This window comes from Haplochromis burtoni, unplaced genomic scaffold (genome assembly GCF_018398535.1).
Source record: "Haplochromis burtoni strain Fernald_Lab_line unplaced genomic scaffold, NCSU_Asbu1 Contig_249, whole genome shotgun sequence".
Classification (NCBI taxonomy): domain Eukaryota; kingdom Metazoa; phylum Chordata; class Actinopteri; order Cichliformes; family Cichlidae; genus Haplochromis; species Haplochromis burtoni.
In genome coordinates, this window is record NW_024582610.1 from 281,889 (window position 1) to 308,770 (window position 26,882).

At 38.8% G+C, this 26,882-nt stretch overlaps 1 protein-coding gene across 8 annotated transcripts in view; it reads right to left on the reverse strand.

Annotated features, from left to right (window-relative positions):
• Positions 1-830: 830 nt before the first annotated feature.
• The window catches only part of eps15l1a (epidermal growth factor receptor pathway substrate 15-like 1a), a 51,686-nt gene continuing 25,634 nt past the window's right edge, over positions 831-26,882 (reverse strand). The window contains exons 17-26 of one of the 8 annotated variants that reach the window (XM_005938406.3): positions 26,503-26,682; positions 25,861-25,966; positions 23,430-23,480; positions 21,201-21,337; positions 20,754-20,817; positions 19,374-19,516; positions 15,677-15,770; positions 12,503-12,664; positions 7,779-7,795; positions 831-4,301 (exon numbers count right to left, since the gene is read on the reverse strand). In XM_005938406.3, coding sequence (XP_005938468.2) covers positions 4,155-4,301; positions 7,779-7,795; positions 12,503-12,664; positions 15,677-15,770; positions 19,374-19,516; positions 20,754-20,817; positions 21,201-21,337; positions 23,430-23,480; positions 25,861-25,966; positions 26,503-26,682 — 1,101 coding nt within the window. In that variant the 3' untranslated portion in view covers positions 831-4,154. Of the gene's footprint in view, positions 4,302-6,899; positions 7,372-7,778; positions 7,796-12,455; positions 12,665-15,676; positions 15,771-19,373; positions 19,517-20,753; positions 20,818-21,200; positions 21,338-23,429; positions 23,481-25,860; positions 25,967-26,502; positions 26,683-26,882 lie in introns of those variants that run through there. The other 7 variants (XM_005938409.3, XM_042227208.1, XM_042227207.1 and 4 more) reach the window with 7 other exon arrangements.

Consider the following 26,882-nt stretch of genomic DNA (forward strand, 5'->3'; position numbering starts at 1 on the left):
TTAACGAAGCAGTTAGACTATTATGTCACAATCAGCAGTGACAAGTTTAGAGATGCCCCAAGCAAGAAGCTTAGATCACATTGCTTCTCAAGCTAGTATAGATGAGTTGTTAGGTGACTGCTATTGGAATACATGCTTGATCTGATGTCAATGTGCTGTAAGAATGAAAGAAATCTGGTTAACAAACAAAAGTAACACCACTAGCCACTGTGAAAAACAGGGGCAAACAATCCTGCAGTAAGGTATTGAACATACTGCACCTTTTAGATAATACACATAGCTTTTTAGTCAACTTCTAGTATACCACACTATAAGCTTTTTACTCGATAGCAATTAAGTTAACTGTAACTTTTTATAATGCAGTGAGAACAAGTGTGTAGCTGACGACCTGCTGGCGCGTAGAAGCTCATGAACAGTTTTATTTAAACTGAGAAAACGGACGGACACGAGGGGGCTTCTGTTCATGGCAGAGACTTAAAAGCCAACGTGTGTTTTATGACTGAGAAGTAGATGAAAGCAGGTTTATCACATACTAAGGACACCGCTCAGTAACAGCTATAGTAAAAGAAACACTCTTGATGTGTGAACATAACAAAGAAAAGCTGAGAGAGGCAGTTTACACTTCTTACTCGCAGAATCAGGGGTGCATTATCAACCTTAACTTCACTTTTCACTCCTATTTTGGTGAATTCACATTACAAGGATTTATATAATGCTGACCCTCTGGAAAGCAGTTTCAATATGTCTGACATCTGGGAAGAAAAAGACAAACAAATATGCAATGTTGCATCATGAAAGTAACCACATTAGTACCAGCATTTTCCTTTTCAACGTGATGAGTGGAAAAGCAAGTGTAACACTTATTGGAGGTCATTCTGTCATATCACTCAGTACAAAGCCACTTTCAGAGCCTTTACATGCCTCCAGCTCGTATTTGGGACCATCCCATCACAGTTTTGGACTGAAATCTGACGCAACCTGAACATTTCAGTACATTTTTTTAATGTATTAAACTTCAAGTTAAGCAGAATGTACGCCAGTGTTTTGTTATTTGAAGGAGTTTATATTTTCATTAAATTGCAACAAATCTGAAGTGATTTCAGAATGACTGAAACATTTTTAGGTTCCATCAGATTGCATCCAGTGCAATGTTACAGTATAAAGATCACATCAGTAAGCTTTGCTTTGCACTAACAGCTCAGAAGTTAAGTTCAATGAAATCTGCTTTTTTGGGACAGTAAAAGAACAAAATCCAAATAAAAAACAAAACAAAACTCTAGAAACAACGGATTTTGTTCTCCCTTAAGCATTGGTTCATAGTTCAAGTAAAGAGACAACTCCTAAAATAAACAAAGTGAGTTGTTATGGAGCATCAAACTATGTCACATAAGAATTAGCACTCTTCAACATCCAGTTTCCTGCCAGTCAGAAATCTATCTGCAACTTGTGTTTGCCGTTCTGTCGTCACCAACTAAAAACAGTGCTAAAACCATCAGTTTCTACAAAAGAATCAATAAAAAACAGACTAGTTGAAATATGAAAAATGAATTCCCTCATCTTTTATTTCATTTGCTGGATGTGGTATGATATCACATCATTGTGATCAGAGTACAGTTGTCAAGAAGAGGCATAGGCTCTGTCTATATACACCGCAGAGACGGCAAGAAAGCTCTACAGGTCAGTGCAGAGGACTCTACACGATGACCTCACTCATGATAACGGACAACATATTTTTACAGTACGTTACTCTCACTCCAAAGAATATGTCGATATCCTGACATAGTTATTTTCATTCATTAGGTAGTTATCACATTAGAGGAAACCAATGTAATGCACGCTGCTTCCCTCAGCTTCTGTTACTTTTATGTCTTCATTTTTTTTAAACTGAAATGATGAGCCAGAGGAAGGGAGCGTCTGTGATGGGTGGCAAACGTAATACTGAAAAAGAGAAACATATAAGCTACAGACTCAAGGCAGAAGAGTACCAAAGAAAAACAACCCTACTCTGAGTCTCTTCCCCCCGCTCTGTATTATTTATTTCTTCATGATAAATAAGCTCAACACAAAGTAAAGTGGGTTTTCACATTATGTCACATTTAAACTGGGGACTGAAAGACAAATTCACAAGAGAAGCCATTTAAACTCAGGGACTACAGCACACACCTGAAAAGATAATATTGTCTGTGGTTCCTTGAGGCCTTTTGAATTTCAGTAGTACACAGAAGGAATATTTCATGACAATTTTAACATTACTGTTAAAATTGTTATACAGTGGAACCATTGGATAATAAGGCTCTTGGTATCCCAGATTGCCTGAATCTTTATCTGGTTAAAGTGTTTAATCTCTAAATCCTGATATTTGGAGATATAAGCTCACCTGGAGTCATGAGAAAAAATGAAGCACTGACTTTAGTCTAGCTTGAAACAAAGTGGTTAAATACAGTTTAAAAATACTGTTAATATCGATCTTTTCACTTCTTATCTCAGTCTTTGTTAGTGTAAGTGTCTGGCCTTAAAAGAATATTTAATGAGTATTAGGGCTGGTTATTGATTGACTCAGAAGGTCCAGATTCGATTCCCCGATTCAATTCGATTCAGTTTCGACTCAGACAGTCAGAAATATTATAGTTCTGATCATTCATTAATACATGTCCATATTTGTATATCTGTGTATAAAAAGCTGACACTTCATCAAAGGTGTGAGCATCACAGCAGATGCCTTTGTGTCAAAGTAACTGAGGATAAAACACAGAAAAGCATGAAGGAGATTTTCCTGGTCTGGCTTTATAAAGCAGACAACCGCCTTAAAAATATTCTGCAGTTGAACAAAAACGGAAGAAAACCATGAATCTGCATATAAACATTACCTGACGCTGCTGAAGTGAAGCAGAGCAAAGTTACAGAGAAAAAAAACCAGCGCTGTACATAAAACTGTACATAATGCAGAAAACAGATTTCAGATTGGAAACTGTTCTTGAAATAGAGTGAGAGAGAGAGCCGTGCAGGAAGTGTGATTTTTATCGCAGTGGAAGCAAAACTGTAAAGTAAGAGGGAATTCACGACGATGTGTTTCACACGTGAAGCGTAGTTTGGATCTTTTTTTTGCTGCCTATCAGTGAATTTTGGTCGGAAAGTGGCAAAACCTGCGACTTCAGAATCTGTTTGCTTTCAGCAGCTGACGGCATGTATGTGCGCAGATCTTCGGGTGAACGATCCGCGATTTGTGTTTACGTCTTTTCGCGGAATCCGTTCAACTGCTCTCATTTGCTGTTTTGTGGTTGTTGAAGTCATTTTGTGAGCTTTAAGCTGAGATTTTGTTGTTTCTGACAAAATACTTAAAAATAATTAAAAATCGAATCAGGATTTAATGACTCGATATCGCTTTATTCAAACAAAAATCGATTTGAATCGGGGAAATCGATTTTTTAAACCCTCCCCTAATGACTATTACTGAATGAATCCAGTCCTTTCTATAAGCCTCTCTATACCAAATGGGAATTTAAACCTCATTCTATGCATTAGCACTGAATATTAACTGACATACTTACTACATCATGTAATTTTATTAACTAAATGATACAACCAATTTACAAGTCCCTTCTGAGAAGTACAGGGGCAATTTCTTTGCTGCTGATTGTTACAACAAAAGAAAAGGTCATCTGCTCTTCTATTAATGACAGCAAGGTTTGTTTCCATATGGAGAGTGTAGCTTAAAAAACAAAACAAAGAAACATGAAGTGATACAAACTGTCGTGCAGCGATTAGCTAGTCTCCCTAATCGGTAAAACAACATTACCGTGTAGCTACTATGGGGCCTGTACACTCTTTCTACCAAGCAGCTTTCTTTCCACGTCTTTATATTTCAGTTCCCCTTTTCTTCATGTCAGCACCCGTTTTTCAATGATGTTTTGCAACCCACGATTCTGTTTTACTGGGTTTTTTCTGTTTGCAGGGCCATCATCCAAACTCGTCTGAAAGTTTCTTGTTCTCTTCCAATCCAATAAAGTCGCTGAGTGTGGAGTTCTGTGTGAGTGTGTGTGCAGTAATTAGTTCAGTGATGTGTTTCATGTCTTAATATTTCAGTCAGTCACCTTTGTCTGCAGGTTAGCCTCACTATGGCTATACAAGTATTCACATGTAGTGGGACCTCCAGGTCATGCATTGGACATCTCTGCTTTACTGAGGGCAATGGCCAGTTCCAGGTCCTCCTGTTCCTGCTGTCTGAGTCTCTTCAGCCGCTCACGTTCTGCACGCTCGCTTTCACGTTTAGCCCATTCTAACTGCTGAGCCTCGTTTCCAAACTGCAAAGAGAAAGATAGAGAGAGTGCGAGAGAGAGCGTTGAGATTTGCAGTATTGTGCAAAAGTCCTGTGCAGTCTTTCATTTCTTTCTATTCTGCAAACAAAATGGAAAACAGATGAAGAGATTTATTGAAATGTGGAAACTTACTACAGTATATAAGTCAAAAACAGTTTGTACAGTTCTAACCAGCTTGAAAGTTAATATTTGGTATGAACACCTTTATTCTTCGATACAGTCTGAACTCTCTTAGGCACCTTTCTTGTCATTTCTTCAAGTAGTCTTAAAGAATAGTTCTTAAAGCTTTCAAAGCTTTCAAAGCTCTGAAATGTGGATGCCAAACTGCTCCAGACTCTGGGGAGGCCAATAAGTGGCTGACAGCATTGATTGTTTTGTGTGTGGGACAGTGTGTGTGTTAATTGTCATGGCGAAAAAAAACTAGCTGTCGCCAATCAGTTGCTTTCCAGATGGCATTTCATTGTGGATCAAAATCTGGTGGTTTTGCAGATAGCAAATGTGTATATTTCCAGTTTTTATCTGTTGTACAGTGTCCTTGGGTGCTTTGAAAGGCGCTATTTAAATAAAATGTATTATTATTACTATTATTATTATTATTATAGCTGTAGAAGCTCACAGCGCCTTCTCCCATACTGGCAACCACTTGACTAAAAATTTCAGATCTAGATTAATTAGTCCATCACACACCGTTGCCACTGATTTTCAGTCCATTTCTTGTGCAATTTATCATACATCATGCTTTTATCCCTGTTCTCCTTAAGGGCTCCTAGACAGGCCCCCTTCACTGAGAAGATTTTTGATGAGGCTTCAGTGAATGGATGAACTGAAGAGCCAGATGTAGCCATCGGGTCCTGTGTTTTTTTCCAATTTTTTAAGGACTTGATTTTCAGATACTATTCATCTGCCGTAGACAGTGTATAGGCCTGCCACTTCTTATATAGTTGTCTGTTTGTCTAGTCTCCTCAAATTCTCTGCGCACAATCTGAAGATATGCCAAATTTTCCACTAATAGCATCTTGTTGGTGTCAAAAAGATAATTTATTTCTGTCAAACTGTGTTGTCTGATAGGCTGGTAGTAAAAATTGGAAATGAGTAAAAAAGCAGCAAATGTCCAAAGAAAAACTTTGAAAGACATTCAAGAGGGTCTGAGTAACCCAATAACTTGCTCAAGACCACTTTAAAAAGTGTTGGTCCTTGAAAGCAAAAGACATAGAAATGAGGCACGGCTCAAGACTTTTGCACAATAAGTCCTTGTTTTTGAAACAATTCCTTTTCCACATAACAAGATCAGAGAGGACGTAAGCTGTGGTCAAAAGAACACAAATTTGTCCATCCACATACTTAGACATGTGTCCAGTGTTTAAGTTTGAAGAGTTTCCAACTTGAACAGTAACAAAGTCAATTATCAAACATATCAAAAATTAGAGGTAATTTAGAACCACTGTCAGATTGAAAACAGGATACTGATGGATACTGATTGGATATTGCACATTCGGTTGGTTTAGTACAGGGGTCAGCAACCTTTAACACCCAAAGAGCCATTAGGACGCGATTTCCACGCAAACGAAAACACTGGGAGCCGCAAATACTTTTTGACATCTAAAATGAAGATAACACTGTATGTATTGTTTTTTACCTTTATGCTTTGTGTGAACAACTAAGGTGTGTTGCTTATGAAATCCTTGAAGTGCTAATGAGAAAATTACATTTTATTTATGTAATTAACACATTTTGAACTCTTAAAGAAATATAACAAAAGGTAAGACACCCAGCTGAACTAAAATGATCCAGCAAACAAAAACTGCTGTGAGCCGCCGCCCTCATATCGCCTTTGGGCTTTTGGAGCCTTGACCTGACTTAAAAAGTAATTGGGAAAAAAGCACTATGCTGCTAAAAGAATTCTGCCTAAATATGTATTTTACCTGGTTAATGTGTGTGGCGGGGCGTGGTCTGCAGCGCCGCTGCAGGGGAGGCGGACGCACCTGAGCGGCACCCGCAATCACGCCTCGCCGCCTTAACGTCTGTGCTCTCTATGCTGTTGTGTTGGTGTGTGTCGGGCTGTGAGCTGAAAAGCTGCAGCCGGCTGTATGCGTACAGCAACCGTGTGTGAAAAGTGGTCAATAAAGAGATGCTGAAAAGCGTGTTCATGGAAACATCGTCGGGTCTGCCGTGGTATGTTTGCAATGGAACTTCTGCTCCTGAACCTCTGCGCACAGCGTCTGCAAATCGGGGTTGTACGAAGTCACTTTCATCTTTACGCAGGACTGTAAGCTGTCATCTGTGAGGCGTCAGCGGTGTTTGTCTTTAACATTGTTCACAGTGGAGAACAGCTGTTGACATAATGTGGATCCGAAGATCCATAATTGGCCTACCTGGGGTTGAAAGTCTCGATAAATGCACGGCGTTTCGGCGGGTACACCGGCTTACGCGAGTGTGACGCTTATTTTGAGCGATGAAAAAATAATAGAATATAATTGTATTTTTATATTTCAAAATCAGAATAATCTTCCAATTTAGAACTACAAGTTAAAAAAGAACTAACATAAGTAAAATACACTTCAGCTAAATACTTCTAATTTATTTTCCCAAACCACACGGAGTCGCACTATAAGGACTAAAGGGCCGCATGCGTCTCCGGAGCCGCAGGTTGCCGACCCCTGGTTTAGTAGAACTGACGTGTATTAGCACTTGGATGCAGAACGATGCAAACATTTGGATGGAGGAACATCTGAACCACTCCAACCACTTAAGATTAAAACCATTTTCTGCTGAGGAGAAGCTTCTCAGTTACCATTTTCAGAAACTAAGATTTTACAGAGGTACGTCTTAACATCAAGTATTGAAAGAAAAATGTGCAAATTTGGTCTTTCTGGTTAAACTACAGTAAAGAAACAATAGTGAAATAAATCAAGAAGGAGAAGAAGAAATAAGTGGAACTTTAGAGGAGTAAAAATCTCAACTTTGATTTGATGATTCCAGATGAGAGAATTTTCATTGTAGTCTTGTCTAGTCAAAATAAAGTTGATTAGCCTTGAATGTTTGACCATCAGATGATCTGATATCAAGAATAAACCCAGTTGAGATGGTGTAAAACATTTTGACATGCAGATTGAAGTAAATGCATATGTGAGAAGTTTCAGGCGAGTGTGTAAATAGGTGACAAAGGAATACAAACTAGCATATGTGTCCAAACCTTTACCTAGTGATACCATTTTAAAAATCTGCTTGCAGGGTCTACAATAACCTTTAAAAGTAGCGACTCTCTGCCCTTTGTTATATGTATATACAGCACTTTTCATATAATAAATTAAAAACAGTTTCTGTATTTTAGTTTAGCAACTAAAGCTCTTGCTATTACTGTACATCTGAAATCCTTGTCTTACTCGTCAACAAATATTCAACAACATTTTCAATAACACTTCCCAAATGATCATTTTATGTGAATGTAATAGTGCGTCTTACCTTGACTTTGTCAGGTCCTGTTAGAGAGTTGGATTATAGAACAGAGAAGTTAATAACCAAAAACACTAAGCTGGTTACACCACACAACAGCAAACAGACAATGTAAATGGATACTGGCCAAGTTTCTGTGCAGTCCATTTTGAAAAACTATTTTTAGCGATTTGTTAGTAATTTATTTTTAGATCAAGTGATTCTACTAGCATTCGAATACTAGACAGTTTATAAAAAATCATATAAAATCAGTAATTCTTAAACTGATAAAAGGTATTGAAGCTAAAGTAAAAAACTAAGACAGATGGACTGTGAAGAAACAGAATGCCAGTGAATCCCTTCAAGCAGGAATGTGTAACACAAAGATCTAAGCAAAGCTTAACAAGACCTCTACAAGAAAAGATGTGACATGCAGAGAGTGAGAGAAAGTAGATGACAAATCTGTATCTGAGTATTTTAAACACAATGTAAATGATGAGTTTTGGCAGATGTAACAGTCATCTACTAAAAGCAAAGTGTGCAATGCCTTTAGTAGATGACTTTTTAAAAAACTATTTTTAATTTAAGAAGGAAGTACAGGTCTTTGTTTGTGTTGGTGCTGCAGTTGCCTGATTTTGGAAAAGTGGAAATAAATGTTGTAAATCAAGTAGAACAGTCTAAAGCTAACATACCTTCATGTAAAGGTCCCCTTACCAGAGGGCTGGAATAAAAGTGTTGTCTGTAGTAGATTTAGTATAGTAGTTATACCAATATTAGATCCAAGAACCATTCAAATTTATAATGGTACATCATGGTTCAAATAATGTCTGGATGGCCAAACACCAAATACTTTACAAATTTTATATGAACTGTGATGTTTTTCAGGAGACATATGTCTTAAGTAAAGCGAAGTATTAATCTACAATTTAACGAGTAAAGCTGTGAATGTAGGTTAGGTTGCATTGACAGATCATGAGACACTGTTCTTAGCTGCAGTGTCAGGTTGAAGATAGACATGGAAGTAGACGCATGAGAATAATGAGAAAACCTAAAACAGTAACAGAAGACAAAGACATGCATTACAAGAATAAGCAGTTAATATAAAACACTTATCAAAGTAGTTTAACAAAGGCGGTAACATAGCAGCAAACATCAAGAGCGTGCAGGGCAGACAGACTCAAGAGCTGATAGTTGAGTAGTGATACTGTGGTGTCTCGTGTTCAATAGATAATTCCAACAGAAAATTTGAACTGAGTTGTCAACCAATCTGACAGAAAAGTTATTCCAGGCTTAAAATAGAATAAAAGGTGTTAGGTTATCTGGGGATTTAAAAATGGATCCAAGCATGTGAACGTTTGTCTCTTGCCTCGCCATGGATTGGTAACCCGTTCCAAGATCACAACAGGTTTGTGTTTGTTGTTCTAGTCTCAGTGACTCAATTAATTCAGAGTAACACTCGTGATAAAAACAGATCTACCACAACTGATATAACCCATTTGCCTCTGTGAAGGTCTTGGTAAACCCTGAAAACACCTATGATATTCTTCCTGCCAAAACAAAAAACCACACAAAGTGCTGACACCCTTTCCTGCACAACATGAAAATTAGACTCTCTGCAGTGCAGTTCTGCAAGCCTTACAGTGTCAATACCAAACTGTAATTTCTAAAGCCAGTTTATATAGTGCCATGGCAGAGGGTGGGGTAAATTTAAAGGCTTTGATTATTTGGTACAGTTAAAGTGGGCTTTTGAGATACTTAGACACAGACATAAATAGCTGTTCTGTAATTACACTTTAGTTCTTTTAATTAGAATTTAGATCTTTTCCAACAAAAATGAGGGCTATTAAGGATTCCTTTGATGGCTTCCAACAGTGGCAAACAAAGGTTTATAAGGAAAAACTCAGTTTTGAAAAACCGCAAATATTTTGGGATTTAGCAAGTCTTGTGTCTAGACTCTTCTGGACTCAGACCACAATAAGCCTGGCTTTACAAGATACAATTAACAAAAGAAGTATAACATCAATGTAAAACAAGGGTATTCTCAAGCTGACGTCACTGTTTTTCTTATACTTGACATGCTGATTTGGTGAGGTTAAAGTGGAGTTGGTTTCTATAATCCTCTAGTTTTCTTGATTCCCTTGCATACTCCCACACCAATGGGAGGTTGCTGAAGAGGAGAACTTCAGCAACCACTTGCGGCAGAATTTCCGGATTCCAGAGAAGCTGGGGACATTGAGTCCAAATGGACAATGTTTTGCATCTCCATGGTGGTGAAAGGAGCCATCAAGCTGAAGGAGGAGTCCTATTGGGCTTGGATAGCATGTGGAACTCCGGTGACAGCTGCAACCCAGGCAGGAAAAACTTTGGTATGGGACAAGTTCAGTTGACCTGATGACACGCCTCTACAACACTGCTTGGTGATCCGAGGCAGTGACTCTGGATTAGCAGACTGGGGTGGTGGTTCCAATTTTTCAGAAGGGTAAGCGCAGGGTGTGTTCCAACTACAAAGGGATCACAATGCTCAACCTTCCTGGTAAGGTCTATGGCGGAGTAGTGGAAGGGAAAGTTCATTCGTTAATCTCTTTATCATCTCAGGGATATTTGCGTTTGTGAGTTTGGCCCAAGTCTGCATGTGTTTTGTGAACCGGGGTTAAGGTCAGCTCTTCGTGGTGAAGAGAGAGCTGATGAAAGTGAAACTCTCAATTTAGCTCTCTATGTCCCTTTTCTAACCTGTGGTCATAAGTGATGATACATGCGGCAGAAACAATCTTTTCCGAAAGGTTGTTGGCCTCTCCCTTAGAGAGAGAGGGTAAGAAGTTCAGTCATTCCAGTGGAGCTCAGAATTCAGTGTGCTCACAATGAATAAGTTACCCTAACTTAGCTTTCTTAAAGGTTAAGAAGTGCTCACCCGCCCCTACCCATGTTAACTACATTCTACAGTAGTACCATAGAAAGCATTTTGACTAGCTGCATCTCTGTGTGGTGTAGAGGCTGGAGTACTGCGAGTGGAGTGGTGAGGAAAGTGGAGAAAATCATCACAGCTGTCAGCCCTATTTGATCACTGTTCGAATACATATTATGGCAAGAACCATTCAGCTAAGTAAAAAGAAACAAGAGTCCATAATTACTTCAAGAACTGAAGGTCAGTCAGTTGGGAAAATTGGTAAATTGCTGGTGACACTCTTGGGGGTTATTCAAAACTGAAGCCACATTGAACCAGCATGGCTACCACAGCATCCTGCAGCAACATGCCATCCCAACCAGTTTGCGTTTAGTTGGACCGTCATTTATTTTTCAATTTGACCAAGAAGGAGCATGATGGAGTGCTGCACCAGATAGCCTGGCCTCCACAGTGTGCTTGATACAACACGTCTCATTCACACATACATTAATACAAGGACGTTTGTCTGAGACTTGCTTTCTAGCATTTATACTCCGATGAACGCATCAGGAGCAACTTGGGGTTCAATATCTTTCCCAAGGACACTCTGGGATGTGGACTGGACAACCACCAACCTTCTGCTTAGCAAATGACCTGCTGAGCCACACAACCAAATCAAAATGTAATGCTACCACCAGTGTGATTGTCAGAATACAATAAATTCTAACGGGCTGCCCAAAGAGCAATCAGACGAACTGGCTTCTGAAGGTTGGAAGAAATATCGGGCGCATTGTGAAATATATAAGATGGGTATCCATCCATCCATCTATAGTATATATATTAATAGTTTAATCATTCCATTGTTTAATTTAAAAACATGACTTTTTACCCTCTTATTCTAGTGTACCTCCCTTTAAGTACTTGTAAGTAAATATTATTAAATTCTATTTAATTACAGGGAAACTTCACCATTAGTCACAGTTCATATTATATAGTGTTATCACAGCTTTTATGCATTTATGAGAGAACTGTAATTCCTATCATAAGAAGAATAACAATGGATGACAGAGGACAATGCTAAGGTCATTTTGATGCTTACATTAAGCCTGTAAGGCATATAGATATAACTTTTACGGAGGTATAACTTGCGGATGTTTTTTTAAAGCTGTGAGATGTAAGTAACTATAGTAATATAGTTGATAATAGATCTGACGAATAATAATAAGAGTGCCAGATGAAAGAGGATAATGCTGGCTTTATTTATGTATTTGCTTTAGATGTATATGTTATACATATATAGAGAGAAGATTTCTGCATGAAAGAGAAATTCATTTCTTTATTTCATTTTGAATGTCCATAGTGTCAACATCATTTACAGCTCCTGATAAGCAGCTCTAAATTTTGTTACCAGCTTTTTTTGTACACCTAACACACTGTCAGTCATCAAAGCTATAAAGTCCATCCATATGAAGAATGAAACATGGGGTGAAAGGCTATGGGGGTGTTGTTCATATGGTGAACGAACACCAGCTGTGCTGAATTGCTTTAAAGCTGCTGTTTAAATGGTCCTGAGAAACAGAGGACACAGTGACAACCATACACACCCAAAGGATGACGGGTTTTTGTCTCATTGGGATTCTAAATTACTGTACACTCTGCTAAGTCTTGTGCTTCAACAGCACTTTTGGCACTCAGCAGTCTTCATCAGGATCCTTCCATTGCAGTAAAATGAAACCTTGTAATTGTGGTAGTGTGGCTCTTTGCACTGAGCTGTGACACCTGTTGTGCACACTGACAGTTAAACAGTATCACTCATCTCAACTTACAGAATTGAAGTCTGTAAAACCCAAAGTAGAGCCTTTAGTGGGTTTACTTGATGCTGAGGATGAGACAAAAGGGTCTTTGCCGCTGAATGGGTCTCCCAGGCCCTTTTTACTCTGAAAAGGGTCAATGACCTCGCCACTGAACGGTTTGAAAGGATCACAGGGTTTGGAAGAGTCAGATGAACCAGTCATGTTCACTGGTGTGGTCTTACCTGAAGACATAAAAGAATAAAGGAGGTAAATATCATAAAGAGAAGAGTTTTCCTTTCCAGGTTATTTCACCATCAACATCAAGTTTTAGTTTTGATTTTAAACCACAACAAAAGCTTGCTGACTAAAAACTGATACAAGCAACAGGATCATAGCACTGATATAACTTTGTCATGCGATAAAAATTTGAAGAACTACAAGAAAGTATCATTTAGACAAGCATTTACCTAAGGACTATTAAAAAGATGTCAAAGTGAAAGATAAATTAACTAGGTATACAGGTTGAGTGAAACCTGAGAGATGTCATGACTCATAAAAATGGCCAAGGTCAGATCACAAACAACTATGCTGACAACAAAAGATCTGATTTTGTGTGCTTTTCATAAAACCATGCATATTAAGAGCTGGTTCACATAGTTCTTCTCATGACCTGCTTAACCTCCAGTGTCACCTCAAAGTTACCTGCCAGCTTTGAAAGCCACACAAGTTTCACATCCACACACAGCACACTATACAATTCAAATCAGGTCCCAGTGCAAACCGTTAACAGTACTACATTCTCAAGAGAACGGAAACACATGAAAACAGCTGTCATAGGAAAAAACACAAGCAAAGGACCACACCCAGTAGACAAAAACCAAAAGTAGTGACCTATAACCCACAAAACGATTTTCAACGGTTTCCTAGTAAATCACTTGGTTTGCTTTCTACCCATGTTACCCAATGCTGGTTCCCCAATTTACCACCTAGATGAACAGACCAGTGCCCATGTTCAGAGAGTATGCATATTCAAAGCTGTTAAACTATACATTTAAGACTAGTGATTATTAGTTTCTTGTTAACTTAGCTCTGTAAAACATCATAATAATGATGCCGGGAGAGTAATTAAAAACATTCTCACACACATTTTTACTTGAAAACAGAAAGCAATTCTTTTTATTGAAATTATTCCATATTTAATTATGTTAACTTACTAGTTGTTTCACTTCTACAGAAATCATTCAGACTAAATATATCTGTTTTCTTAACTTTAAATTCGTTGCATACTAGGATCCTTGCACTGACTATTCAGTATAACTTTTGACTTCCAGAATAAAAAATGCACTGTTGTCCACGAGGACTAAACAATCCAACACTTAACACAATCTTCATTTAAACTGGCAGTTAATCAGTCTCAATAACGCAGTAATGCTAAACCACATGAGCAACCACAAAAACAAACAAAAATGCTAGTAGCAGCAAGGAGTGGAACTTGGGGTGGACAGGGGATCCTGGGAACATTAAGACTTCGTTAACTTGCTGTGGAGGTGCTAAACCACATGCGTCACACAACACACACATATACCTTTAGTCCCATTACCCAGATAACCCCTGAGCAGTTATCTGGGTAATGGTGAGTTCATTTCACACTAAACACTGAGCAAAAGTGCACGCCTGGCGATCAGTTATTCCTCTTTCGATAAACTGCATACATGGACGCACAAGCACACACACACACACACACACACACACACACACACACACTTGAGAAACCACAATTATGAGCTCCACCCTGTTTTAAAATATTTTGCTACACTTTTCACATCTAATTTCAATGTTTACCAGAAGATTGTACATGCAACATGCAGCATTTAATGAACCAAAAACAATACAGTAAAAGACAAAGTGACATAAACACGTGTATTTCATATTTCACACAAATCTGCCCTCGGTTATATAGTTTACACTTCATTAAGCAATGAAAATAACAGAGAATAAACAGGTGTGAAGATGGGTTAGGTTTAGGATAAGGTAGAAAACGTAAAGACCATTAATGAAATATTTAAAAATATTGTTTAAGAAGTTCATAATATTAATTAATATTGTTAACTTCTTAAATTGCAAAAAAAGTTTTGATGCTTTGCCACTGCACACAGCTTGCAGTCTAAAGAATGCCCTTCTCTGAACAACTCACCCACACATAAATACTCGCGTACAAACACATCAAGGAAAGAGAGAGGAAGTATGTCAGGGTGTGTCTGCAAACAACAGGCCAACCAAACCACACATCATGTCTCTTACGACATCACCTTCACATGTTCATGCACACAAACAACACAGCATTTGTAAGCAAGGATGAAATCTACACAAAAACCCAAGACAGTAGATTAAGGTGTCAAAGATAAGAAATGAATCAATAAATGCATTTTTTTCATGAATACTGGAGGTTTTGTTTTTTTTAATCTTTTTAGCTTCATGTATTGTTTATTTACTATCTGCCATTCCTTATAATAAATAGCCCTAACTGATGTTTGTGTATTAAACTGTGTTACCATTTCATATTATATAAACACAATTCATTAGATTTCATTTTATTTTTAATAGTTTAAGCTACTCTTTCTAAATGGCTTTATCAGTGTCACTGCCTGATCCATATTGGAAACTGAATTTCTTGTGTCTCTCATTTGAAAGCGATATTTTTCTTTAAATTTTCCTCTCAAAAGCAATGTTATATGGAGCCGTAGGCTAAATTGTACTTGTTTTTTGTAAAGACGTCATCTTTGATTTTAAGGAGGATTGTTTTTATTCCAGGTAATTTCTTCACTGTCTTTTTATGCGTGAAAGAAAGCACGATTTGAAATCATGCCTGATGTTGATAACTAGACAAATGGATGGATAAAATGTGTTTAGTGTGGCTTTAAAAATACAATGCTTGTAAAGTTATGGAGAGCTGTAATTACGAGCATGGCAGTGATGCGGAAATCACACTTAGTAAAACCCCAAATTTATGCTGGTTTGAGATATAGGAGCTAAAGTCCCACTTCCTTTTTGGTGTTCAGCCTCACTCACCACAGTAGATTCTCACAGACATTTTTGTTAGTCTTCACTAAAAGATTCAAATTCTGCCCAGGTGTTCTTTACCAAACGAAAACAGTTCAGGTCAAACACCTACAAATAATACTATTAACAGTATTCTTGTATAGTTCTGGCACCTTTCTAGGCCACCTCAAAAGCCTACACAGTGTGACACTCACCACTGGGTGGCTTGGGTCTGGGGGGAACACTTTTCTTTGGAGGCAGAGCCGGCATGTCATTCTTCCTGCTGAATGGGTCATCCACAAACACTGGCTGGAAAAAATTTGAGAAAAGGAATGTGTCATTTTGAAACAGAATCATCATGCTGAAAAAGAAATACAGGCCATTAGAGTTCTGAGTCTTTACTTCTTAAATATGATTAACAACAGCATCACATGAACACCATCCAGAATTGGAGATTATCTATCGGAATTTCAGGAGTGGGACCACGCCTCCAAACATGCTCCTTCTGGTTGTCAACTATATAGGTTCCCCCAGTTCTGCAAGCTGTTCATTCTCGTTTACGTGCCCCACCCTCCCACCTGGTTCTCAATTCTTTAACTTCTTCACTCCTATTTAGCACACGGGGATCTGCCAGGCCCGGGAGCCGTCGCCAGTCCCCTTCGATGCCTTCCCCAAACCGCAGCTCAATTCATGTCATGCATACCTACTAAAACGCTGTCAAACCTAAAATGAGGAAGTGGGCCCAGCAAGTGAAATACAGTGGGGCAAAAAAGTATTTAGTCAGCCACCGATTGTGCAAGTTCCCCCACTTAAAATGATGACAGAGGTCAGTAATTTGCACCAGAGGTACACTTCAACTGTGAGAGACAGAATGTGAAAAAAAAATCCATGAATTCACATGGTAGGATTTGTAAAGAATTTATTCGTAAATCAGGGTGGAAAATAAGTATTTGGTCACCTCAAACAAGGAAAATCTCTGGCTCTCACAGACCTGTAACGTCTTCTGTAAGAAGCTTTTCTGTCCCCCACTCGTTACCTGTATGAATGGCACCTGTTTGAACTCATCATCTGTATAAAAGACACCTGTCCACAGCCTCAAACAGTCAGACTCCAAACTCCGCCATGGCCAAGACCAAAGAGCTTTCGAAGGACACCAGGAAAAGTATTGTAGACCTGCACCAGACTGGGAAGAGTGAATCTACAATAGGCAAGCAGCTTGGTGTGAAAAAATCAACTGTGGGAGCAATCATCAGAAAATGGAAGACATACAAGACCACTGATAATCTCCCTCCATCTGGGGCTCCACGCAAGATCTCATCCCGTGGGGTCAAAATGATCATGAGAACGGTGAGCAAAGATCCCAGAACCACACGGGGGGACCTGGTGAATGACCTGCAGAGAGCTGGGACCAAAGTAACAAAGGTCACCATCAGTAACACACTACAACGGCAGGGAATCAAATCCCGCAGTGCCAGACGTGTTCCGCTGCTGAAGCCAGTGCATGTCCAGGCCCGTCTGAAGTTTGCCAGAGAGCACATGGATGATACAGCAGAGGATTGGGAGAATGTCATGTGGTCAGATGAAACCAAAGTAGAACTTTTTGGTATAAACTCAACTCGTCGTGTTTGGAGGAAGAAGAATACTGAGTTGCATCCCAAGAACACCATACCTACTGTGAAGCATGGGGGTGGAAACATCATGCTATGGGGCTGTTTTTCTGCCAAGGGACAGGACGACTGATCCGTGTTAAGGACAGAATGAATGGGGCCATGTATCGTGAGATTTTGAGCCAAAACCTCCTTCCATCAGTGAGAACTTTGAAGATGAAACGAGGCTGGGTCTTCCAACATGACAATGATCCAAAACACACCGCCCGGGCAACAAAGGAGTGGCTCCGTAAGAAGCATTTGAAAGTCCTGGAGTGGCCTAGCCAGTCTCCAGACCTCAACCCCATAGAAAATCTGTGGCGGGAGTTGAAAGTCCGTGTTGCTCGGCGACAGCCCCAAAACATCACTGCTCTCGAGAAGATCTGCATGGAGGAATGGGCCAAAATACCAGCTACTGTGTGTGCAAACCTGGTAAAGACCTATAGTAAACGTTTGACCTCTGTTATTGCCAACAAAGGTTATGTTACAAAGATAGTTATTTGTTATTGACCAATGATTATTTTCCTGATCGAATTACAATCTCATGGATTCATTTTTTTTTTCACATTCTGTCTCTCACAGTTGAAGTGTACCTCTGGTGCAAATTACTGACCTCTGTCATCATTTTAGGTGGGGGAACTTGCACAATCGGTGGCTGACTAAATACTTTTTTGCCCCACTGTACATTACTGTGCAAAGGCTTGAACCAACGCTGATGAGGCTTCAGCAATGGGTCAACTGAAGGGCCAGATGCATTTCTCAGGCCTCGTGACACGTATTTGTTAGTTTTCTTCGTATTTCCTAAGGACGTGAGTTTCAGATACTGGTCAGCTTCCTACCAGTATTGTTTTTTTTTTTGACCAGCCACTTGTTTTTGTCCTCCACTTTTCCAGTTTCCTAAAGCCAAGCTATGGCAAGTTTTATACAAGTAAAACTGTTGAATCGTTGGGATTCGTGAAATTAGGCTAAAGAAATTGGAACAAATGGTGTGTTTTTGTGACAGGCTGCTAATAACCTGCTAACAAAAACATTTCCAAGTGTTATGTGTTGAGTTAGGTCAGTGTTATGTGGCTTAACACATAACACAGACCTACAGAGGAAACACTCCTCTGAAATTCATCAGGTACAAGACTGAAACTCGACTGAAAATAAGGGGAAAACTAAAAAAAAGAAAAGAAATAGTTTAAGGCTTCAAAAAGCCTGGAAAACTATTGTTAAAACCACTTAAAGAGATAAAACAAAGTCTGGAAGAAAATATAAAGGAATGAGAGATAGCTAATTTAAATTCAATTTCAAATCAGTTTTATTCATATAAGGTGCTTTGTATTGTAAAGACCCTACAATAATATAAAAAAACAGAGAAAACCACAATAATAATATGATTATTATGATATGTTATTGTATGTATGCCTTCTGATGATACTGCCTAAGGGAAGCATGTGTAATGTAAATGTAATGGAAACTGTGGAATAACTAACCTTAGTGTGTAAACAAACATAAACAAACTGAAGTCTATATTAGAGTCTCAATATCAATGGTACTGAAAGTAGCTGTACATAATGATATGTCTGTGGGTTAAAAAAATGCTTGGCTCAACAGAGCTCTGACCTTCTGTCAGCCTGGCTGCAGTGCTGAAGGAAAACTTTGTTGTTTTCTTCGATCAGTGATGAATTGTAAGTTCAAGCTTTACAGAGGGCTTTTTTATTGTCTGAAACAGAACAAGACTTGTTCTAAATCAGATAAAAAGTCTGAGAAATCAGTTGATGATAGATAAAAAATAAAACTGGCTGTTGAGTTTTCCGAATAAAGTGGACAAGGAAAAGCATCAGGCTTTCAAATAAATTATTCTAGTAGTGTGCTTTGGATGAACAAACACCACTGTGCATTGTAATAGGAATGGAGAGAGCCAACACCCACGAGGGAAGCACAGTACTGTTTAATTTATCACAAAGTTTACAAAAGCTATCACTAAAAAATTTAAGAAAAAAAAAACTGGCAGCTGCCGGTTCTACCCCCTCAGCCTCCTAGTAGACACACTTATGGTATCAATTTAAAAATCCTAAGCTACTTGAGTAATCACATTCACAAGATTGACAGAAAACTTGAAAAATGTTCACTTTTACCATTACAATACAGCATTATTGTAATGGTTTAATTGATTGATTTAATTTTGTCAATATGTTTTCTTTCAGAGCCCATGTAATGAGTGGGATCTGAATATATTTGGTAGAGGGTTTATTTTCAAGATCAGGTTCACCTCCCATACCTTCTGGTAGTCTGGAAGCCAGGTGGCCCTTCCTTCAAAAGGGTCTCTGGACTTCGACATGTGGCTGAAGTCTGCAAATCCAACAGAAGTGTTACTGCTGTTGAATGAACTGCTGCCAAACGGGTCCAGTGTGCCAAAGAGGTCTGAAAATGACACAGTTACACTGAATTTATATCAACAATCTCAATGTACCTGGAAGTATTAGGTAGGGCTGGGATCACATATTTCCAGATTTTCTATATCTGCCAGGATACTGTTCACACTGTTATAAAATTTTATTGATGCTCCACATTCCCAGTTTACATTAACTACCTTAACCTTTTTTCAAAGCCATCATCAGGTTAAATTGCTTTGTTAAGATGAATAGATTTAGAATGAAGAAATCACGCTGTGTTGCAGTCTAGATTTTCAGGTTTAATTAAAAGGGTTTAACAGAAATATGTTTCCCAGTCACCTACCTCCTAGATCAATCTGATTTGTTGTCAGTATGTTGTTGATAGTACATATCAACAGGAATTTTCAAAAATATGAATATAAAAGGTTTATCTGAAAATGTAAACGCTAAAGAAACTCAAGTCTGCAAAGCACCAGAAAAGCTTTCAACTTTCTGATAAAATAGAAAGATAGAAGAAGTACCGGTAATAGAGAAGGAATAGAAGGGCATACAAAACCAGGCAGTCATATCATAGGTAGACTGTAAGTGGAATTAGTCACTAGTCTTTACTCATAATGTGAAAAAGCTGGATGAATTCTGAAATTTGCGTGAAAAGGGAAAGACCATCTCTGAATCGAGGAGGGGGTCTAAGGGTACATCTGTCACCATCTTACAATGCTGTGATTGAAGCCATTCCCTAACTCTGTGAATGGTACAGAGAGTACCATTGATCAGTGGGATTAAATCTGAGTTATTAAGTGGACTTAGAGCATTGGGTAAGCAACATGACACATCTTCTGTACAACCTGGGTTTTAATAGGCAAATTAACATGGTGCTCTTCAGCTAAGTAAATAAGTGTGGTGAGAGGCTCAATTTGCTTCAATCACTGTGACAGTCAACTTGACCCATAGAACAAGCATGTTTGTATAGACTACACTCATATCTCAGCAGAGAACACACAGTTTACTGAAACAGGTCCAATGGATTCATAAAGGTTTGTTAAAACATGTTTGTGTCAAAAACAAACACTAAACTGAAAAAAATTCCAAAATTGACTCCAAGCTAAACTCAAAATAGAGCTTAGGTCTGCTGTACAATGGTGTATCTGGCCAAAACTGTCCTTTTTGGATATTATACAGCACAGAGAATAACAAGTTCTTTTATTCTGTGGTTACAAAAGCTACACGATGTCCAAAGCTATTGAGGAGGAAGTATTAAATCATACCTGATCCTTTAGGTTTTTGATGGCTTGAAGAAAATGGGTCACTGCTTGTGAAGGTAGTAGGTTGCTGCATAAAACAGAAATGAGAGAAATATATACAAAAGAATACAACGTTAATTGAAAATGTATTCTAACTACAATGTTTATTGAGGGGGTTTTCCATGTACTTATTAATGCATTAATTATTATTGGTCTTTTTGTTTGTTTATAATGCTGGAGTAAACTCTACAGTGGGTGCAACTGAACCAGAAATCTCTGAGGTTCTTATGGAAACCTTCAATCTAAATGAAAATATAAATTAATATAAATTGACTGTTGTTTGTATTGACGATTGTAAAAACTGAGATCTAACGCTAAAACAGAAACAGAGGGAGCAAACTAAACATTCTGATCCCTTCTTGGGATAACCAGATATACATTACAAATCCACCTTTGAATCTCAACAAGTACCTTGGAGGGTAAAGTGGCACTTTTACTGAAAGGGTCTGGACTGGAGAAGGGATCCATCTTTGTGGTTTTCTTGAAGAAGTCTTCTGATGAAGCCTTGAATGGATCTGTCTCTTTGAAGGGGTCTCCTCCAAATGGATCTACAGCAGAAATGAACTTGAGCTACTTAAACTGTTTCTTAAAACTTTCATTGACCAGAGACATATGCATGTGGTACAACATATACAGTTTTGTCCTGCTGAAACATGCACAATCTGCAGTGCTCAGACAGAAGAGTTGAGGGGCCAGCTACACTATGGCTGTCGGATGGGTACACCAGGGACATTTCCGTGGTGAATTAACTATGGCAGCTTCCATTCGCACCATCCAGCTCCAGATACAGTGCAGAGCCAGGCACAGTGATGTGTGTAGCCACTTAACGCAGAGCCAAAATGTGGGAACGTGGTTTTTGACTGTCATGGCCGCCTGTAGCTTCTTTGCTGCACAGTGAAGCTCGGGAAAAAAGCGAGTCCCGTTGTATTGGCCAGCTACCGCAGTGCATGCATGCGGATTCCCTACAACCCAACCAGAATTCTGCCTCCCTCAGATTTCTTTCTTTCTTTCTTCCTTTCTTTCTTTATTTCAATCAATCCATCATTCCCAGCCACCACAATGGGCAAGACCAATGAGCTGCCAAAGGATGATAGGGACAAGACTGAAGACTTGATAAACAAGACCATCAGCAAGAAGTTTGAAGAGAAGGGGAAAGCTGTTGATGTGGTTATTTGGAAACGAACGAAACATAAGATTATCATCAATTGCCCTCAGTCTGGAGCTTTGTGCAATATGTTGCCTCATGGTGTGAGGATGATCATTCGACAGGTATTGGATCAGCCCAAAACTGCATGGGAGGAGCTTCTTAATGATCTGAAGGCAACTGGGACCTCAGTCTCCAAAAAACACCTCTGGTAAGACACTACAATGTAATGGATTGAAGTCTTGCTGACTATGACCCCTAGAACACCATCCCCATGGAGTTGGAAACATGCCTTGGGGTTGTTTCTGTCCTAAGGGTACAGGACTTGACCACATTAAGGGGCCAGTGGACAAGGTCCTGTATCCCCTTTCCTCAGACGGAACACTGCAGATGGGTCTTCCAACATTATGCAATTAGCCAGTCTCCAGACCTCTAGCCTCTATCTGTGGAGGGAGCTAAAACTTTGAGTTGCCAAGCTGCAGTCAAGAAACCGCAAGGATTTAGAGAGTAGTACGTCATGTTTTGCTTTGGGATACTTACTTCATTCAATGACTCATACAAAAAAATGTATAACTTTTGTGTAACGTTTTTTTCCTGGAGTATTGCCTGATATTCTAAGTGTCAATAGTAGCAAGTTCTTTAATATTTATATGTATATTTATATTAATACCTCCGTTTCTATACTCATTTTATATGAGTGCTTGATGTTTGCTGCTATAACGACTCAATTTCCCTCTGGGATTAATAAAGCCTCTCTGATTCTGAACAAAGATTAGAGAGTGTTCATTCTTTTGCAAGTGTGAAAGTTACAAATTGACCAGGGGCTCAAATATGTTTTTTAACCCACTGTATGGCTAAGTCTAGCCAAGTGTAAACAAAAGCATCAGCAGATAGGAATCATAAAAACATCAAACCAAAGCATGGACCAAAAGGTCAAAACAAACACAGTAAGTATTCCAAGAAGTACTTGGAAAGAGCTCTGAGTAAGTCAATATAATCAATGAGTTGGGAGGTTGTTTTGGGATTTTTTGTTTTTTTTTATTGAGGTAGTCTCTCTATGTTTAAAAACCTATAAGAAATGCAAACGGCTTACAAAAAAGTGCTTCTATGAGGGTTGTGGTGGGAATGTAATTTGTGTTTCTGCCGGTCCATGTAGTGGGAATGTACTCAAGCTGAGTAGAAAAGTGTCTACTCAAAGGTACAGCCCATTTAATATTTCAGTAAAAAATACACACTTGGGGTTGTAAAAACAACCCCCCCAAAAAATATGCTACATGATAGATTTGTAAGGTACATTCCATGCGAATTATTGTAATTCGTTTAAGGAAAAAACATGCATGCATTCTAGTAAATGCTAAACCTGTTCAATGTAGTGTGCACAACAGTTTTAGTGCAACATTTTAAGTGATGAAATATTGCAGTTTATTTTCTGCCCCAAGATTAAATTACCTCTCAAAAAAGAAAAATTATTAACCTTTCTTCCCTGAAGTAAATACCTGTGGGTACTGGAGGCTGCTTTGCAAAAGGATCATTCTGAAAAGGGTCGCCTACAGGAGAGGAATCAAGCAAAGAGGGAAAGGCAGGAAGAAGACAAAAGACAGTCATAAATTAACTCAAGCTGGAAAATATAAGCTACTAGGAGGAAGACAACTTAATACACATAAAGCAGTAAACGCAGATTGAGGAGTAGAGAAGAGGAGAGAGGAGAAGAGCGCGTAGAAGGGATGAGACCACTTACCAGGGCTGGATCTTAATGACCATAAATATTCAAAGGATTAAAAAAAACAGTTCTTTTAAAATGAACTGCTTGCTGGATTCTGAAACTTTGGTGTTTTTAATCATTTGACTGCATACAAGATCCAGCAAAAGAATTAAAAACCCTCTCATTGTATTTGTATTAGAATCAGGTTTTTTGAAGAAAACATTTCATTAAATGCAAAAATAAACAAATATAGCAATGCCAAATAAAATAAGTCATACACACAACTTAAACTAAGGTATAAAATAAAGTAGTTTTTACTCTGTACTCTTGGGAGGCTTCCTTACATTAAGAGGAGCCAAAAACCTCTGATTATTATATCTTCTGGTTGACGTAGATTTGATGTGTATTCATTCATTTATAGACATCCACCTTATTACATTCTGCACTGGGGAAATTCACTTGTTACAGCAGCACAGGGAACAGGAAGAAAAGGTGAATCAGAGTTATATTAAAAAAATTTAAAAACCCAAAATACGATACTATGGGCAGGTGATGGGCAGGTTGCTATACCACCCCTGGTTACTATACAGCAGGATTTTTCATTTTTATATCTACATAAAATGCAGTGGGATAAACAAAATACATGTATTTTTAAACACTATTTATCCTGTGTGGGCACTGTATAGTCCATCTGCTGTTTGGATGAAGGACCTACAACGGCCCTCAGACCTACACCATAACAGTCTACTGCTTTAGGAGCTGCTCCACAGTGCAGGGGGTGAGTGGTGCTGTACATAAAGGACATTAGTTTGGCTAACATCCTTCTTTTGGCATCATTATGAAGGTCAAGGTCAAATGCTTGGGCAACCTAGATACTCATGTCCCCCAAGGCCTAGTATATCAATGTGAAATTGGAAGAATATCCATAAAAAATGGTTTTATTTGTTTTCTCAATACAATGCCCTACGATGTCATAGTAATGCCATGAAAGGCTGACATCATCATATTGTAACAAAAACAGGCTGACGTCAGAATGTTGTAATAAAAACATAAAACATCTACGTTTTTGTACAGCCCTTGGCCTTTGGGGGGAGTTGCACAAACTGAGTGCTCTTGTTTTAACTTCTGTAACTTGACTGTGTCATGACTGTGGATGAAAGGAGCAACTATAAAGTTTGCTTTTATTCATGTTCAGTCAAAGAGGTGCTTTGATTAAAAACTCAGCTTTTTCCCAGTAACGTGTTTTATGGCAAATACAGTAACAAACACTGCTGGAAAACTGGAAACTAGAATAAAGTCTTTTTTCGCTCAACCTGAGCTCACGGTCTCTATGGCAACTCTGACAGCATTGCCACTGATTATTGATCATTATCACTTCCACAGTCAACTGTCAGTTTTATTATTGGGATGTCAGCAACTCGGGGTGAGCGGATGATGAGGCACATAGTAGACAGAGGTCGCCAACTTTCTGCAGTCAGTTGCATCAGACCCCCAAACTTCAAGTACTCGTCAAATCAGATCAAGAACTGTGCATAGAGAGCTTCATGCAATCTATTTTCAAAGCTGAGCAGCAGCTTACATGCCTTGCATCACCAGATGCTGTGGTGTAAAGCCCACTGCCACGGGACTCCACGGATGTTCAAACAACATCATTTATCAAATCAGTTTTCAGAGAGACAGCTGCTGCCTATACTGTATCATGCTGAGATATTTGTGGGTTGCCGTTGACAGCACTAACTGTTGCCTGCTGTTTAGCCTGCAAGTTGTTGCTCACCACAGTCACCAGCCTGCCACTCCTCACCTAAACCCATGCCCACACTTTGATCTTCATGAGGGCTGGATGAACTTCATCACCAGAGTCAAAAGTTATCCAGTTTTACACGGTGTATAAACCATTGTTGTACTTAACTTTAAAAAATATTGTAATGGGTCACTCCAATACATAAATGCCTATATTAAAAGAGACTATGTGTTGTAGTCTCATGTCGGTATTACTGTAGGGTCCACCTTACAATCTAAAATGCCTTGAGGAGACTGTTGTTGTGATTTGGCGTGATCCACACACTCATCAATCATCTTTAGACACTCATTCACCCATACTCCCAACATGCAGTGCAGTAAAGAGAGGAGAGGATAGCAGAGGAGAGGAATAAGCCACTTGTATTAAAAGATTAAGAGGAACACTTAGAGATGGTGATGCCGTGAAAGTTAAGGGGGATGACAACCTTTGAATGGGTCTGTTTTGAAGGGGTCTTCAGACTGGAAGGGGTCAGTGGGAAGCCCCTGAGGTTGACTGTTAAACACAGATGGCTTCACTTTGAATGGGTCCTCCTGTGGAAATGAGAAAGCCAAAGAGAGAGAGAGAGAGAACAGAAGCTTTTATCATCTCTTCTGCTGTGGACAAACAGAATATTTAGATATGTATGCATGATATGTATAGGTTTTATTTCATTTGTTGTATTTGTACGAGTAATGTGAGCACATATCATAACATATACATCCATGGGATCCGATTCACTACAGCTTTATGCGTTCTGTCACACAAGCTGTATCTTTGCTTGTCAAAAACAATATAACACTTGGTTGCATATGCATTTAATAGAAGGTCATGTAAAATTTAAGAAGGCATATGAAGGAAGTTTGCTTAAATACTTGTGATGGCATACAAGATGAGTTAAAACGAATTAAAAAGAAATCCACACTACAATTGTGAATGTGGAACTTCACAAATGAAAAAGGTAACAACGATCGGGCACAACAAACGAGCACCAGGTCTACCCAGGACTATAAAACCAAATCCTATGACCTTAATAAATGTTACACAGCACACTGGAAAATAAAAGCACACCTCTATCAAAGATCCTGACCTGTACTGCTCTCACCATGGCTGGAAATCCTCCATTCTCTCGGTCACTGAAGCCTTCACTCATGTCAGCCAAGTTGGTCATGCTGCCTCCATGGTTTCCATTCAAGGTGCTGTTGTACTGCTCAATGCTTTTAGACACTTCCTGTTGACTATCTTGAATCTGTGACAGCTTGCTGCGAGCCTGCAAGGTATACATACAAGCAAACCGTTAAAAACAACAACATTTCCAGAACATTTCCAGTGACACTGGGCTGGTGTGACACTGGTATAACATGTTCCTCTGTGTGAAATTCTCATTTAAATCATACAGTAAAAGTGCAATAAGTTGAGCTAATTTAAAATGAATAGAAATTACTGAAAGTTTGCTTCCAGGAAATGGTA